Raw genomic sequence first — 12,825 nt, 5'->3', positions numbered from 1 at the left:
TGTATGTTTTGCACTAAACTACTCAGTGATGACTGTCTGAAGATTAATAATTCTACTATATATTTAAAATATTATTTCTCATTACTACATTGGTTATTCACCATGTTCCTATACTTTTTTTTACCAGGTAGATAAGAAAATTATAAGAACAGAAATTGGGGTCCTTCTGCGTCTTTCACATCCGAATATTGTAAGTTTGACTTTATTGTAAATAAATTGTTGAATTTTAGTCAGTGACATAGTATTAATCTCCTTGTTGTCAACTTATCACAAAGGCAGTCCAAATTGGAGAAGGGTTAATTTCTAGCTTATATCTCCTATTGTTTGAATTGTGGCACTGATATTTTTAAGCAATTTGTTAACTAAAATAAGTTATGAAATGATATATTAAAACGAGATGCTATTGACAGCTTTCACCAATATATATGTACAGTATGTCATATCTAGAATACAAAAAAAATCCTAATGATAATAATTAAATACAATTTTGTGTTTTTGCGCTCTATAAAAATCTGTTCATTTCCATGATAACAGACTTCAAACAAATTGATTCTCATTCTGTAGTCATGTGATCCTGTTCACATCAAATTGAGCTGCCATTTTACTCATAGGTGAGGAAAAGCTCCCAACATTTATTTCCAATGGAAAGCTGTAGCTATGAATTATTGCCATACAATGTTATATATCGCCCATGGACTTTGATCACATGAAGAATATACATCATATTATATCAGTAGCGGACACAGCTAGAAAAGGGCTCCTGTGCAAATAGGTCCTTTTGCAGTCCATTAGGTCTTCATATGCACAATTCCACCTTCTTTGGAGGTAGCAGTGGCCCCATTACCGCTTGGGCCACTGTACGGCTGCACAGGTTGCTCAAATGATATGTCCGCCCCTGTAATATATACATTTATTACTTTATGACTATGTATAAAATAACATAGCGCATTGTGCTAATAAATTCAGCAAAGGGAAGAGTTAACCAGATAACTCTCGGCCTAATGGAAGCCAAAAGAGCTCTCTTCTGGCCACTGTTGGGTGATTGGAGCTCTATGAATACACTTGGAGTATCCGCCAAGTACATGAACACCAGGCATAGGGCCATAACATGATATGTACTGCGCCTCATATCTTTCTATTTGCCCCCCCTCCGTCTGTCATATGGAATGTAGAAGAAAGAGTAGATGGAGGTAAATAGCACATGGCTGCAGGCTCAGACTACACAGTTTTGTATGTAAAGCTAAGGAAATGAGCCGGAGCATAAGTTGGCATATACGCAATATGTAGCAGCACGTTCACACTGTGGCCATTTCACAGACTAAACCTAAGAAAATAACAAAATGTGCATATACCCTGTAGTAAGTAAATAGTAATAGTAAATAACATAGGGGACTTAGTTAACACCATTTAGATCAAAAAAGCACATAAGCCATCTCACCACGACAAGGTGTACCAAATCGGGACGGTCCTTGTGTCAGCCGACCTCAATATAGATGATATCCTGGTCTGGGGCCAGACCAGGACAGGGGCCTGCATTTCATCTATATAGCTTCCCATGGGCAGGTGTCTGAACAGTCAGGCCCCTGTCCTGGACTGGCCCCATCAATATTGAGATCGGTTGACACAAAGTGAGGTTTTAATACTAGAGATAGGACCGTCCCGATTGGGTACACCTTGTCGTGGTGGGATGGCTTATGCTTTTTTTTTATTAAAATAGTGTGAACTAAGTACCCTATGTTATTTACATGTACTATTACTATTTATTTACGTACTCCAGGGTATATGTTCAATTTGTTTCTTGAGTTTTAACAGTTTTAAATGTAGTCTGTAGCCATGGAGATACATAGTTCTCCTAGGAGCTGTATAAACAAAATTGAAGGATATTTTTAATCAAAACTACTTGTAAAATTGCTACATTTTTTTGTTCTAAAAGTGTTAAAATGGTTAATAATGGTTGCAAAATTGTGCAAATGAATGTGAACTAATGATGACTCCTGTAATTACTTGTAGATAAAACTGAAGGAAATTTTTGAGACACCTACAGAAATTAGCCTTGTTCTTGAATTGGTGACTGGAGGTGAATTGTTTGATAGGTGAGTGATGAACTAATGATCAATACATCTTCCACAATTGTTTTTTGTCCATAATCATGAGAGACATAAACAGATCTAAGGATCACTCACAATACCAATATGTTAGAAGCTGAACCTCTGTGTGCCATCACTTTACCCCTGGGACTTAGACACTTAGCAAAGAGCCTTCTATTGTTAGGGAGTCTTGGACTTCTGAGAAAAGGAATCATAATCATGTCTCCCAGTAAGATTGATGTGTTTTGTTCATAGAGCTGACAGACATGCAAATGGTGCTATTCTCTTCATTCCTGTTAAATGCTGAATTGAGGAAAAGATGAAGAATTCAGCTGGCAGTAAATCCACAGTTCCACATTTCTTTTAGGATTTAATGTAATCATTATGTTTCACGGACACGGAATTGGGCTTTACCGACATACTGTATGTTATTCGTTAGATTATTTCATGGATTCATGGATTGCTGGAAGTAGGAGTTATTGGAAATAAACGACAGCATCCTATGCATATGCTGTAGAGACAACTCCATTCTGATACATGGGAGAGGCATTTTCTGCAATTTCTGCTTCTTGTGAATTTAACCTTATAGCAACTCCCTTTAATGCCGCAGCCTCCATCTGTCAGACTGGTTCCCAATTTTCCTCTTCTGCATATTGGCCAACACAGTGGCATATGGAGCTCTGTGGAAAATCTGATGCACACCTTAAAGGGAATCTGTCACCATGTCTTTGCTACCTCATCTGAGAGCAGCACAATGTAGGAATGGTGTATCCAACGATTTCAGTGATGTATCACTTAGTTTACTGGGTGCAGCAGTTGTGATATATTCAGAGTTTTTAGATGTAGCAGAGCTCAGAAAGCTGACACTGCCTACACCACAGCTTTCTGTGTAAATTGCCTATAGACAGTGAGCTGATTATCAGAGGAAGGGGTGTGGTCGGTCCAGTGCTTACGCCAGCTGTAGTCCAGGCAGTGATAATCTCCTGGTGATAAAACATTCATTGTATTGAAACAACAGCACACAGCCTAATAAGTGACACATCCCTGAAATCTGTGTCTCAGCCCCTACATCATGCTGTTCTCAGATAACATAGCAAAACCTGCGGACCGATTCTGTTACAGGGCACTGATCTGACAGATAGCGACATAACAGAGAGCAGGTGTACTGACTATACATCAGAAACCTATAGTCACCTTTATTTGCTGGAGCTGGAGGGTTGTTTTAAGGCCACTTTCATTTAGGCACTTATTGTGGTCAAAATTTGTGCCAAAACTTGGAATGGAACCTACACTGAGAATCTAAAATGGAAAGATTTTTTATCTTCTCTGTGTTTTGGTCCACTTTCTGGTTTTGGTATACAAATACTGAAGCAAAATACTATGATATATACGTGGCTTAGAGGGTTATAGGGTGGAAACCCTAAATTGGTATGCCAGAATACACACAGTGATTTAGAGAGAACTCAAGGAGTAGCTTAAAATTTGTATGTGATTTTTGAAGATATTGAGAGAGTATTAGGTGTTGAGTTTATGCAGTAAGTCTGCACAGAGATCACTGAATCTGTTCCCAATTAAATAGACATCAACTGATGGAGGTAGAAAAGCGCACAGACACAAGTGTCAGGGTACAACATGGCCTGCTGTCTTGATACCAATAGCTTGGTGCGACAGCAAATGGAAAACTTGACCAATCAGCATTATATTTAGAGATGTGAACATACGTATCATTTTCTTAAAGCAACAGATCCTCATGCCCAAACAGTGGTAGGAAGCCGCACAATAAACATTTTTGTCTGCACTTCACATTCCAACCACAAGTTCTTAAATTTGTTCTTGCAGTTTTGCATGGCCTTTAGCTGAACCTATGTCAGCCACTTGTTTGAGGAAGGATTACAAATACATTGTACTCTGATCTTTTGCCTGAAAACTGGCTATTTCTCCAAATGGGTTTTCTTTAAATAACATCCATCTGAGCAAGTGACTTACGAAGCCTTGAGCAGGTTCTGCTCTAAATGCTTATAAATTGAAACACATTAAAAAGCCTAATCAATTAACTATATCAATATCAAGCGAGTCTGCTAACCAGGGTTAAACATCTAAAATCATTAGACCAAATGTCGCATAGAAAGAGATCTGAGTCATAACATAGTAGGCGCTGAATGCAGGTGAAGATTTATGGCATGACTAATAAAAGGTTTCTACTCATGTTTCAAAATATATGGATGTAATTTGTAAGTGTAGGACCATGCCAAAAAGAGTAACAGCCCAAATGGGGATAAAAAATAGTGGCATTTCAATATTACTAACATATAACATGGAGCATAATGTCCTCCCTTTTGTAAACTCATTGTTTACAAAATTTTGGCCAGTTCAGTGAGTGGATTTCAGCTGGGAGGGCACATGGACTCCCATCACTGGCTGGAGTACATCTCTTACAGTGCACTATATTCACTAAGAGTCGCATGCCTTTTAATGAATTTCATCCATCTTACTCTGGCCCTTCCTTCATAAAGATCGGTGTGCAGAATGTCTTGATGAATTTGGGCCTTAATCTCTCTATGTTTATCAGGTTTTGACACCAAATTGAGCTGAATACACACATAATATTTATGGAAATTTCCCATTTAATTGTCATAATTTTTTTAGCAATAATAGTAATAAGCATCATTATTATTATCAATTATGAAAATAATATAATATATAGAATATGCTTATTAATTGTACAGAAAAAAGTTAGGCAACTTTCCGTAGCAGAAAAGCCCAGAAAGCCCTTCCAGGAAAAGCCATTAGGCAGAAACTATAATTAAAGTTGTCCAAAAGTCTTAGATAACTGATCCAACAGCATGTGTGTCTCTAATCTGTGTTCTCTGAAAAGGAAAGAGTTAAAACAACATCTTAATGAGGTTAACAAGCCCAATTGAAGTTGTACCTGTCCGCAGTCAGTATTTCTCAAGCACAGAGCTTTGCTGGATTAACATAACACTCACTTTTTTTGAGCCTGATGCAACTCAACAGATCACATCTGATGGCAAAAAGCATACAGAAAAGCATCAGTTTTTTCAGGCTTGTCACCATTTTCTCCCAGTTACTGGTCCAGGACTAATCACAACTTTATATCAAATGTCCTGTGCCTGTACTTGTCCAGCACAACAAATGATGTGCTGGAGAGATGAGAACAAACACATTGCAATCAATGGAATCAGTTCCTCCATCAGATTCCATCCAGCATGTTGATTAAAAAACATTCAACCTGACTTGTCCCTTACATCATCAGTCAGGGTGAGTTGGGAAACCCCTAAATATTAGATGGTTAATTGTTCCCACCGAAATCCTTGAGCTCGGCAATAATGAATGTAAATTATAAATATAGTAAACTATAAAGTGCATACACTCCTTGACATTGAAATTGCAAAACCAAAAAGGAAAAGTCGTGGAATTATGGAAATCAAAGAATCGATAGACATTAATAATAGTATGCAAATGATGAAAAAATGGAATCTAAATTTTCAAAACATCTCAATTTATTCAGTATTGAGTATGAACGCCATGAGCAGAAATAGTAAGTCAATGTGTACCTGGAATTAAAGGAGTTATCCACTTTCAGGAAAGTGGGCATCAAACTGTGTAAAATACATAAAATAACAAACTCAGCACATACTCATCCTCCCTGAGTCCAGTGCTGCCCCCCTGCCACTGCTCCAGTTTCAGTGGTTTGACTACAGTGGTGACATCACATCAGCAGCACACGTCACCACTCTACTGAGTCACTGAGCGCAGCGGCTTGTGCAGTCAGCTCAGCGTCGTGTACCGTCAATGTCAGTGCATGATGAGCACTCAGCTTAGTGACTGTCTAGAATGGTGACATGTGCAGTTGACATGATGTCACTGCTGTGGTCAAAGCCTCGGGACCTGAGCAGCAGTGGAAAGCCAGCTTTGGACCTAGGGAGGGTGAGTACTGATGATGTGTGACAAAGAGATAAGAGAATAGGAATACCTCATGTGTATTGAGCATGGGACATGGGAGACTTCCCATAATATAACAAACCTACTGATTTTGTTGTTTTATGTATTTTACAGTTTTGGGGGCCACTTTCCTAAAAGTGGAAAACCTTTTTAAGTCTAGAGGTTTGCAGCTCATTCCGCCTCATATCATAATCCCAGGAGGAGGATTGGGGTGATGTTCCCTTGTGAAAGCCTCTTCAATGAGTTGCCCACGTGGTCTCTAGGTCAATATCCAGTTATAAATGCATCCAAGACAAAAGCAAGATTCATTCTGGCTGAAGAGTATAGTCCTCCATTCTGGTCTCCACTGCCATCTTTCTATGCCACCACGATAGCCTTTGAGAGTGGTGGCATGAGAATAATGGACACCTGTAGCCGGGCGTCTGGCTCGTAGCCCAATGTCGTGCAAACACCTTCTGATGGCTTCTGTAGACACTGTTTGACACCTTATACTTGGTGTGTGATGTCCAATGTCACTTGCAGTATAGAATGGATCACTACGCTCCATTCTTCTAATCTGATGATCCGTCGTGAGGTTCACCTCTCTGCACCTCTTGGTGTCATTCCAGTTTGTCGTTATTTTCCCAACCACTGGGACACACAACATTGAACAGTCCTGACATCTCACCCTACTATCACTGTGATACACCAAGGTCTCTCAGTTTAAGGATTCTGTCCCTCTCAGCTTGCAACAAGTGGTGATAACTGGCACGTTGATGAAAAGAATGCATCGCACAATCATCCCACAACATTTGATCTGATTCTTGCTTTCAGTCTGGCATTTATGCCCCTCCTAAATGCCACATATTGGAGGTAGGTGCCTGAAAATATTTTCATGCTCCGATGCTATCGACACCGTCTTCCTCCTCCATTCCCATAACCTTACAGTTTGTCATTCTTGGTGTTGCAATTTCAAAGTTGAGGAGTGTATAAATGAAATTGTCAATGTAAAACGTTATTTTCCGCAGCATATTTTATATTTATTAGTGTAATAACGTGTTGGTTTTTCTGCAGAATTGTGGAGAAAGGTTACTACAGTGAGCGGGATGCTGCCGATGCAGTGAAACAAATTTTAGAAGCTGTTGCTGTAAGTTTTCTTGTATAAAATGTGACCTGATTCTGTGGTTTTCTGTTCATTGTAAACCTGCACTTTATAATTATATCACTCGGGTTAAAATTATTGGATTACTTATATTTTTAAGTAACCGAGGAACATTCTCAGCAAAAAAATATGTTATATATTGGCTAAATATGTGTCATCTCTAGCGCAGGGTCATAGGGGGAATAGTACAGAAAGAATCCCTGTCATGCATTGCCCCATTAGGACCTGTATTAGGAAAAAGAAACTGACATGTCAATTCGATCAATGTCAGACACCAATCTTTCATAATTATTTCCATTTCAGCGAGCCTCAAAGAGCACAATGTGTTACTAGGACAAGAGGAATAAGTGGCTGCCCGTTACCACTTTGTTATTCTGTGTAAAGGATCAGATTCAACTAAATTGTAATTGTCACCTTTTTCTGTGACATTTCATTTACAAATTATGGGACATCACATTGTAGTCTCCTAATGGGGATGTCTCTTGCAGACAACACATGTCCACACATCTTACTAATAATATAATCGGATTAGATAAACATATAGTAAATGTAGTCAGAATGTATCATTTGCCATTGACCATTATGTTTACTCTACTGTCCTCAAGGGAGCTCTAGCAATTAATCTTCTTTCCAGATCCAACAATGCCTTTTCACCACTGCATTCAGTCTTTGTTGACAGGTTATAGCTGAGACGTCACAATTACAGCACAAGTGACCACTGCAGCCAATCACTGGGCTACGCAGACTTGTGCTGTCTATATCAGTGTGACTCATGAACCCAATGATTGACTGCAGCTGTCACATGCACTATGGTTTTGACATCACCGCCACAGCCTGTCAACAGGGCAGCAATGAGCAGCAGCGGAGACGCATCACAGAACTTGAGGATTGTCATCTGTGTGTACATGTGGAAAAACACTATTTCTTGCCATTATATGACTTCTAGCCTATATTTATAGACAGTTTTCCGATATGCATGCTTTATCTCTAATGTTCAGTTGTCTCTGAGCTGGTGGAACCTAGCTGCAATGAAGTCTCCCATACTCAATACACATGAGGGATTCCTGTTCCCTTATCTCTGTCACACATCCTCAGAAGCAGCATGGAGGACATAAAATAGTGCTGAGGATCTTTAGCTATGTACTGAGGTGAGATAAAATACTTATTAGACTGTGTGCCCATGATCCGTTTTTGGTGCGTTTTTTTGGTGCGTATTTGCAGCGCATAAACGCTCCAGGAACACATTACATACAGTACCTTATTCCATGACTTCCTATGACATTCTGCAAGTTCTGTGCACATGGTCAGGATTTTTTCTGCGCAGATTTTACTCGCAGAAAAAATACGGACATGACCAATTCTTGTGCGTTTCTGCATACGTATTTGCCTATACAATGCATTGGAAAAACGCATGGCAAATACGCATGCAAAAATGCGTCAAATATGCGCCAAATACGCGTCAAAAACGCATTTAAAAACCCCATGCGTTTTTCTGCCAAGGAGATGCAGAAATGCTCAGGAAAATTTCTGCTTCATTTCTGTATCGTGGGCTCTAAGGCTGTGTGCCCACTATGCGTTTTTCAAGCGTTTTTGCTTGCAAAACGTTTGGTAATCCGTGCCACCATGATCCCCAATGAAAATCTGCATGTTCTGTGCCCATGCTGTGGAATTTTCCGCAGCAGATTTTCCATGCGGAAAAATCCGCAGCATGTCCATTATTTGTGCGTTTCTGCATGCTGATTTGAGGTCCCAATGCATTTGAAAAACGCAAGTCAAATCCGCATGTAAAAACGCTGCAAAAACGCTGCAAAAACGCGTGTAAAATCCGCAAGCATTTTTACTTCCAAGAACATGCAGAAACGCTGCAGAAATTTTCTGCTTCATTTCTGCATCGTGGGCACATACCCTAAGCCTTAGATTGCTGCAATCCCCTCAAACTGCCTTACTCACTCTGCTCCTCTTCTAGGTCCCTTATCTATAGACTTCAATAGGCAGCTGTAACCTGATCCCTCAGTGACTGGAAGTCAATCTTGTCCTGAGTAATATAAAATTCATCAGTTTTTCACAGTGAATGAAGAGTTAATGGGGGAGGAGCAGAAGTGGCATAGAAATTTTCATAGAAGAATATTTCCTGATAAGATACATTGCAACATTTCTTATTTCAACAAACATTGCATAACTCAAGAAAAATAAAACTCCACTATAGCTATATATCATAAAATATATAAATTGTATGCCTAAATAATCAGTCTAGAATTTGGGTATAAAGTGCAACCCCAATTCCAAAAAAAGTTGGGATGCTGTGTAAAATTTAAAGAAAGCAAGAATGCAATGATTTGGAAATCTCTTATAGCCATATTTTATTCAGAACAAAACTTACACTGTGTGCAGAATTATTAGGCAAGTTGTATTTTAGAGGGTTATTTTTATTATTGATCAACAACTATGTTCTCAATCAACCCAAAAGACTCATAAATATCCAAGCTTAATATTTTTGGAAGTTGGAGTGTTTTTTTTTTAGATTTGGCTATCTTAGGAGGATATCGGTTTGTGCAGGTAACTATTACTGTGCAGAATTATTAGGCAACTTAATAAAAACCAAATATAATCCCATCTCCCTTGTTTATTTTCACCAGGTAAACCAATATAAGTGCACAAAATTTAGAAATAAACATTTCTGACATGCAAAATCAAAAACCAAAAAAATTAGTGATCAATATAGCCACCTTTCTTTATGATGACACTCAACAGCCTTCCATCCATAGATTCTGTCAGTTGCTTGATCTGTTTTCGATCAACATTGCGTGCAGCAGCCTCCACAGCCTCCCAGACACTGTTCCGAGAGGTGTACTGTTTTCCCTGCCTGTAGATCTCACATTTTATGATGGACCACAGGTTCTCTATGGGGTTCAGATCAGGTGAACAAGGGGGCCATGTCATTATTTTTTCTTCTTTTAGACCGTTACTGGCCAGCCACGCTGTGGAGTAGTTGGATGCATGTGATGGAGCATTGTCCTTTATGAAAATCATGTTTTTCTTGAACGATACCGACTTCTTCCTGTACCACTGCTTGAAGAAGTTGTCTTCCAGAAACTGGCAGTAGGTCTGGGAGTTGAGCTTCACTCCATCCTCAACCGAAAAGGTCCCACAAGTTCATCTTTGATACCAGCCCATACCAGTACCCCACCTCCACCTTGCTGGCGTCTGAGTCGGAGTGGAGCTCTCTGCCCTTTACTGATCCAGACTCTGGCCCATCCATCTGGCCCATCAAGAGTCACTTTCATTTCATCAGTCCATAAAACCTTTGAAAAATCAGTCTTAAGATATTTCTTGGCCCATTCTTGACGTTTTATCATATGTTTCTTGTTCAAAGGTGGTTGTTGTTTCACCCTTCCTTACCTTGGCCATGTCCCTGAGTATCGCACACCTTGTGCTTTTTGATACTCCAGTAACGTTGCATCTCTGAAATATGGCAAAACTGGTGGCGAATGGCATCTTGGCAGCTTCACGCTTGATTTTCCTCAATTCATGGGCAGTTATTTGCGCCTTTTTTAGCCAGCACGCTTCTTGCGACCCTGTTGGCTATTTGCCATGAAACCCTTGATTGTTCGGTGATCACGCTTCAAAAGTTTGGAAATTTCAAGACTGCTGCATCCCTCTGCAAGACATCTCACAATTCTGGACTTTTCAGAGCCCGTCAAATCTCTCTTCTGACTCATTTTGACAAAGGAAAGGAAGTTGCCTAATAATTAAGCACACCTTATATAGGGTGTTGATGTCATTAGTCAACACCCCTCCTCATTACAGAGATGCACATCACCAGATTTACTTAATTGGTAGTTGGTTCTCAAGCCTATGCAGCTTGGAGTAGGACAACATGTATAAAAAGTATCATGTGATCAAAATACTCATTTGCCTAATAATTCAGCACACAGTGTAGATTACCGTTCAGAAGGTGAAAGTTAGTCATTTTACATTTCATTTTAAAAAATTAACTCACTTAGAAATTGATGGCAATGACATATCGTAAAATGAGTTGTCTACCATTGTGTTGTATCCCCTCTTCTTTTTGCAACAGTCTGCAAACATCTGGAAAGTGAGGAGACCAGTTTCTGGAGTTTTGAGAGAGGAAAGTTGTCCCATTCTTGTCTGATGTAGGATTCTAGATTGTAACATCCCTGGCGGCGTGCTTGCATGGTGCACCACCTCCCACCATGCAAGACCGCAATCTTACCTGTCAGTCCATGCTGCACTCTTTGCTCCAGTACCTGCTGTGTCCATATCTCTTGTCTGATTGCTTAGGGCGTCGGCGCGGCTTTCTGCTTGTTTCTTATAGCTACTGTGTGCACAGTCCGAATGCGTCCCCAGCCTATTCCTGTGAGTCACTGGATACTTAAACCTCCTCCACCCAGTAGGAGGTGCCTGAGCAAAACTTTCACTCAGTTTGTCTTTTGCAACTGAGTTGCCAGGTCCTGTCCTGTATCTAGTCTGTTCTGCCACCCTGGGGGCTGAGTACCCAGGGACGCTACCTGTATCTCTGACTTCTAGTCTGTTTCCACCACTCTGGGGGCTGAGTACCCAGGACCGCTACCTGTAACTCTGACTTCTAGTCTGTTTCCGCCACCCTGGGGGCTGAGTTCCCAGGCTCGTTCCTGTATCTTGTTCCCGGTTCAGTTCCTGTCTGAACAGTGTCCTAGCCCGTTACTTGTTTCTCTCTATGTCCGTGCCTTCCCTTTTCCTGCAGTGTCTGAACCTGCACCTAACTCCAACTCGTTGTCTCTGTACTTCTGTTTGTGAGTTTTGTGTCCACTCGCTACTTCATTGTAAGTACCTTGTGTGTATCTGGTTCTGCTTGTCCCCTTTCCCTGCCTCCGTGTCTACCTCCTGTGTTCTAACCATCTTCCTGTATTTTCCAGTGTGTTCCATGTGAACAGAGCCCTGTCCTGTCTGCCTTCACCTTCTGCTCTGTTCTGCTCTGCTTGTTCACCGCTCCTGCGGTTCCGCTCTGCTCCGCTTGTTTACCGCACCTGCGGTTCTGTTCTGCTCAGCTTGTTCACCGCTCCGCTCCGCTTGTTTACCGCACCTGTGGTTCTGTTCTGCTCTGCTTGTTCACCGCTCCGGCGGTTCCGCTCTGCTCCGCTTGTTTACCGCACCTGCGGTTGTGCTCCGCTTGTTTACAACACCTGCGGTTTTGCTCCGCTCTGCTTGTTCACCGCACCTGCGATTTTGCTCCGCTCTGCTTGTTCACCGCACCTGCGGTTTTGCTCCGCTCTACTTGTTCACCGCACCTGCGGTTTTGCTCCGCTCTGCTTGTTCACCGCACCCGCGATTTTGCTCCGCTCTGCTTGTTCACCGCACCTGCGGTTTTGCTCCGCTCTGCTTATTCACCTCTCTTGCGGTTTTGCTCTGCTTGTTCACCGCACCTGCAGTTTTGCTCTGCTCTGCTTGTTCACCTCTCCTGCGGTTTTGCTCTGCTAGTCCACCGCACCTGCAGCTCTGTTCCTGTATCCCAGTCTGTACTGGTCCCTATCCAGCCTGCGTTCATACCTGCCAGTATCTGCCTGTCTGCATTCTAGCCGTGCCTGTCAGCACCCGCCTGTCTGCATACCAGCCGTGCCTTCCAGCACCCACCTG

General features: G+C 41.1%; 1 protein-coding gene across 2 annotated transcripts in view; it reads left to right on the top strand.

Annotated features, from left to right (window-relative positions):
* CAMK4 (calcium/calmodulin dependent protein kinase IV) overlaps positions 1-12,825 on the top strand; it is a 350,792-nt gene that overhangs the window by 196,012 nt on the left and 141,955 nt on the right. For both annotated transcript variants that reach the window (XM_073655014.1, XM_073655013.1), the window contains 3 exons: positions 128-190; positions 2,011-2,093; positions 7,104-7,176. In XM_073655014.1, the coding sequence (XP_073511115.1) occupies positions 128-190; positions 2,011-2,093; positions 7,104-7,176 (219 nt within the window). The remainder of the gene's footprint in view (positions 1-127; positions 191-2,010; positions 2,094-7,103; positions 7,177-12,825) is intronic.

This window comes from Phyllobates terribilis, unplaced genomic scaffold, assembly GCF_046119375.1.
Source record: "Phyllobates terribilis strain yellow unplaced genomic scaffold, ASM4611937v1 Scaffold_1__5_contigs__length_1240528914, whole genome shotgun sequence".
NCBI classification, from domain to species: domain Eukaryota; kingdom Metazoa; phylum Chordata; class Amphibia; order Anura; family Dendrobatidae; genus Phyllobates; species Phyllobates terribilis.
The sequence above is the reverse complement of the archived record's forward strand: the minus strand, read 5'-3'. Positions and strand labels throughout refer to the sequence as shown.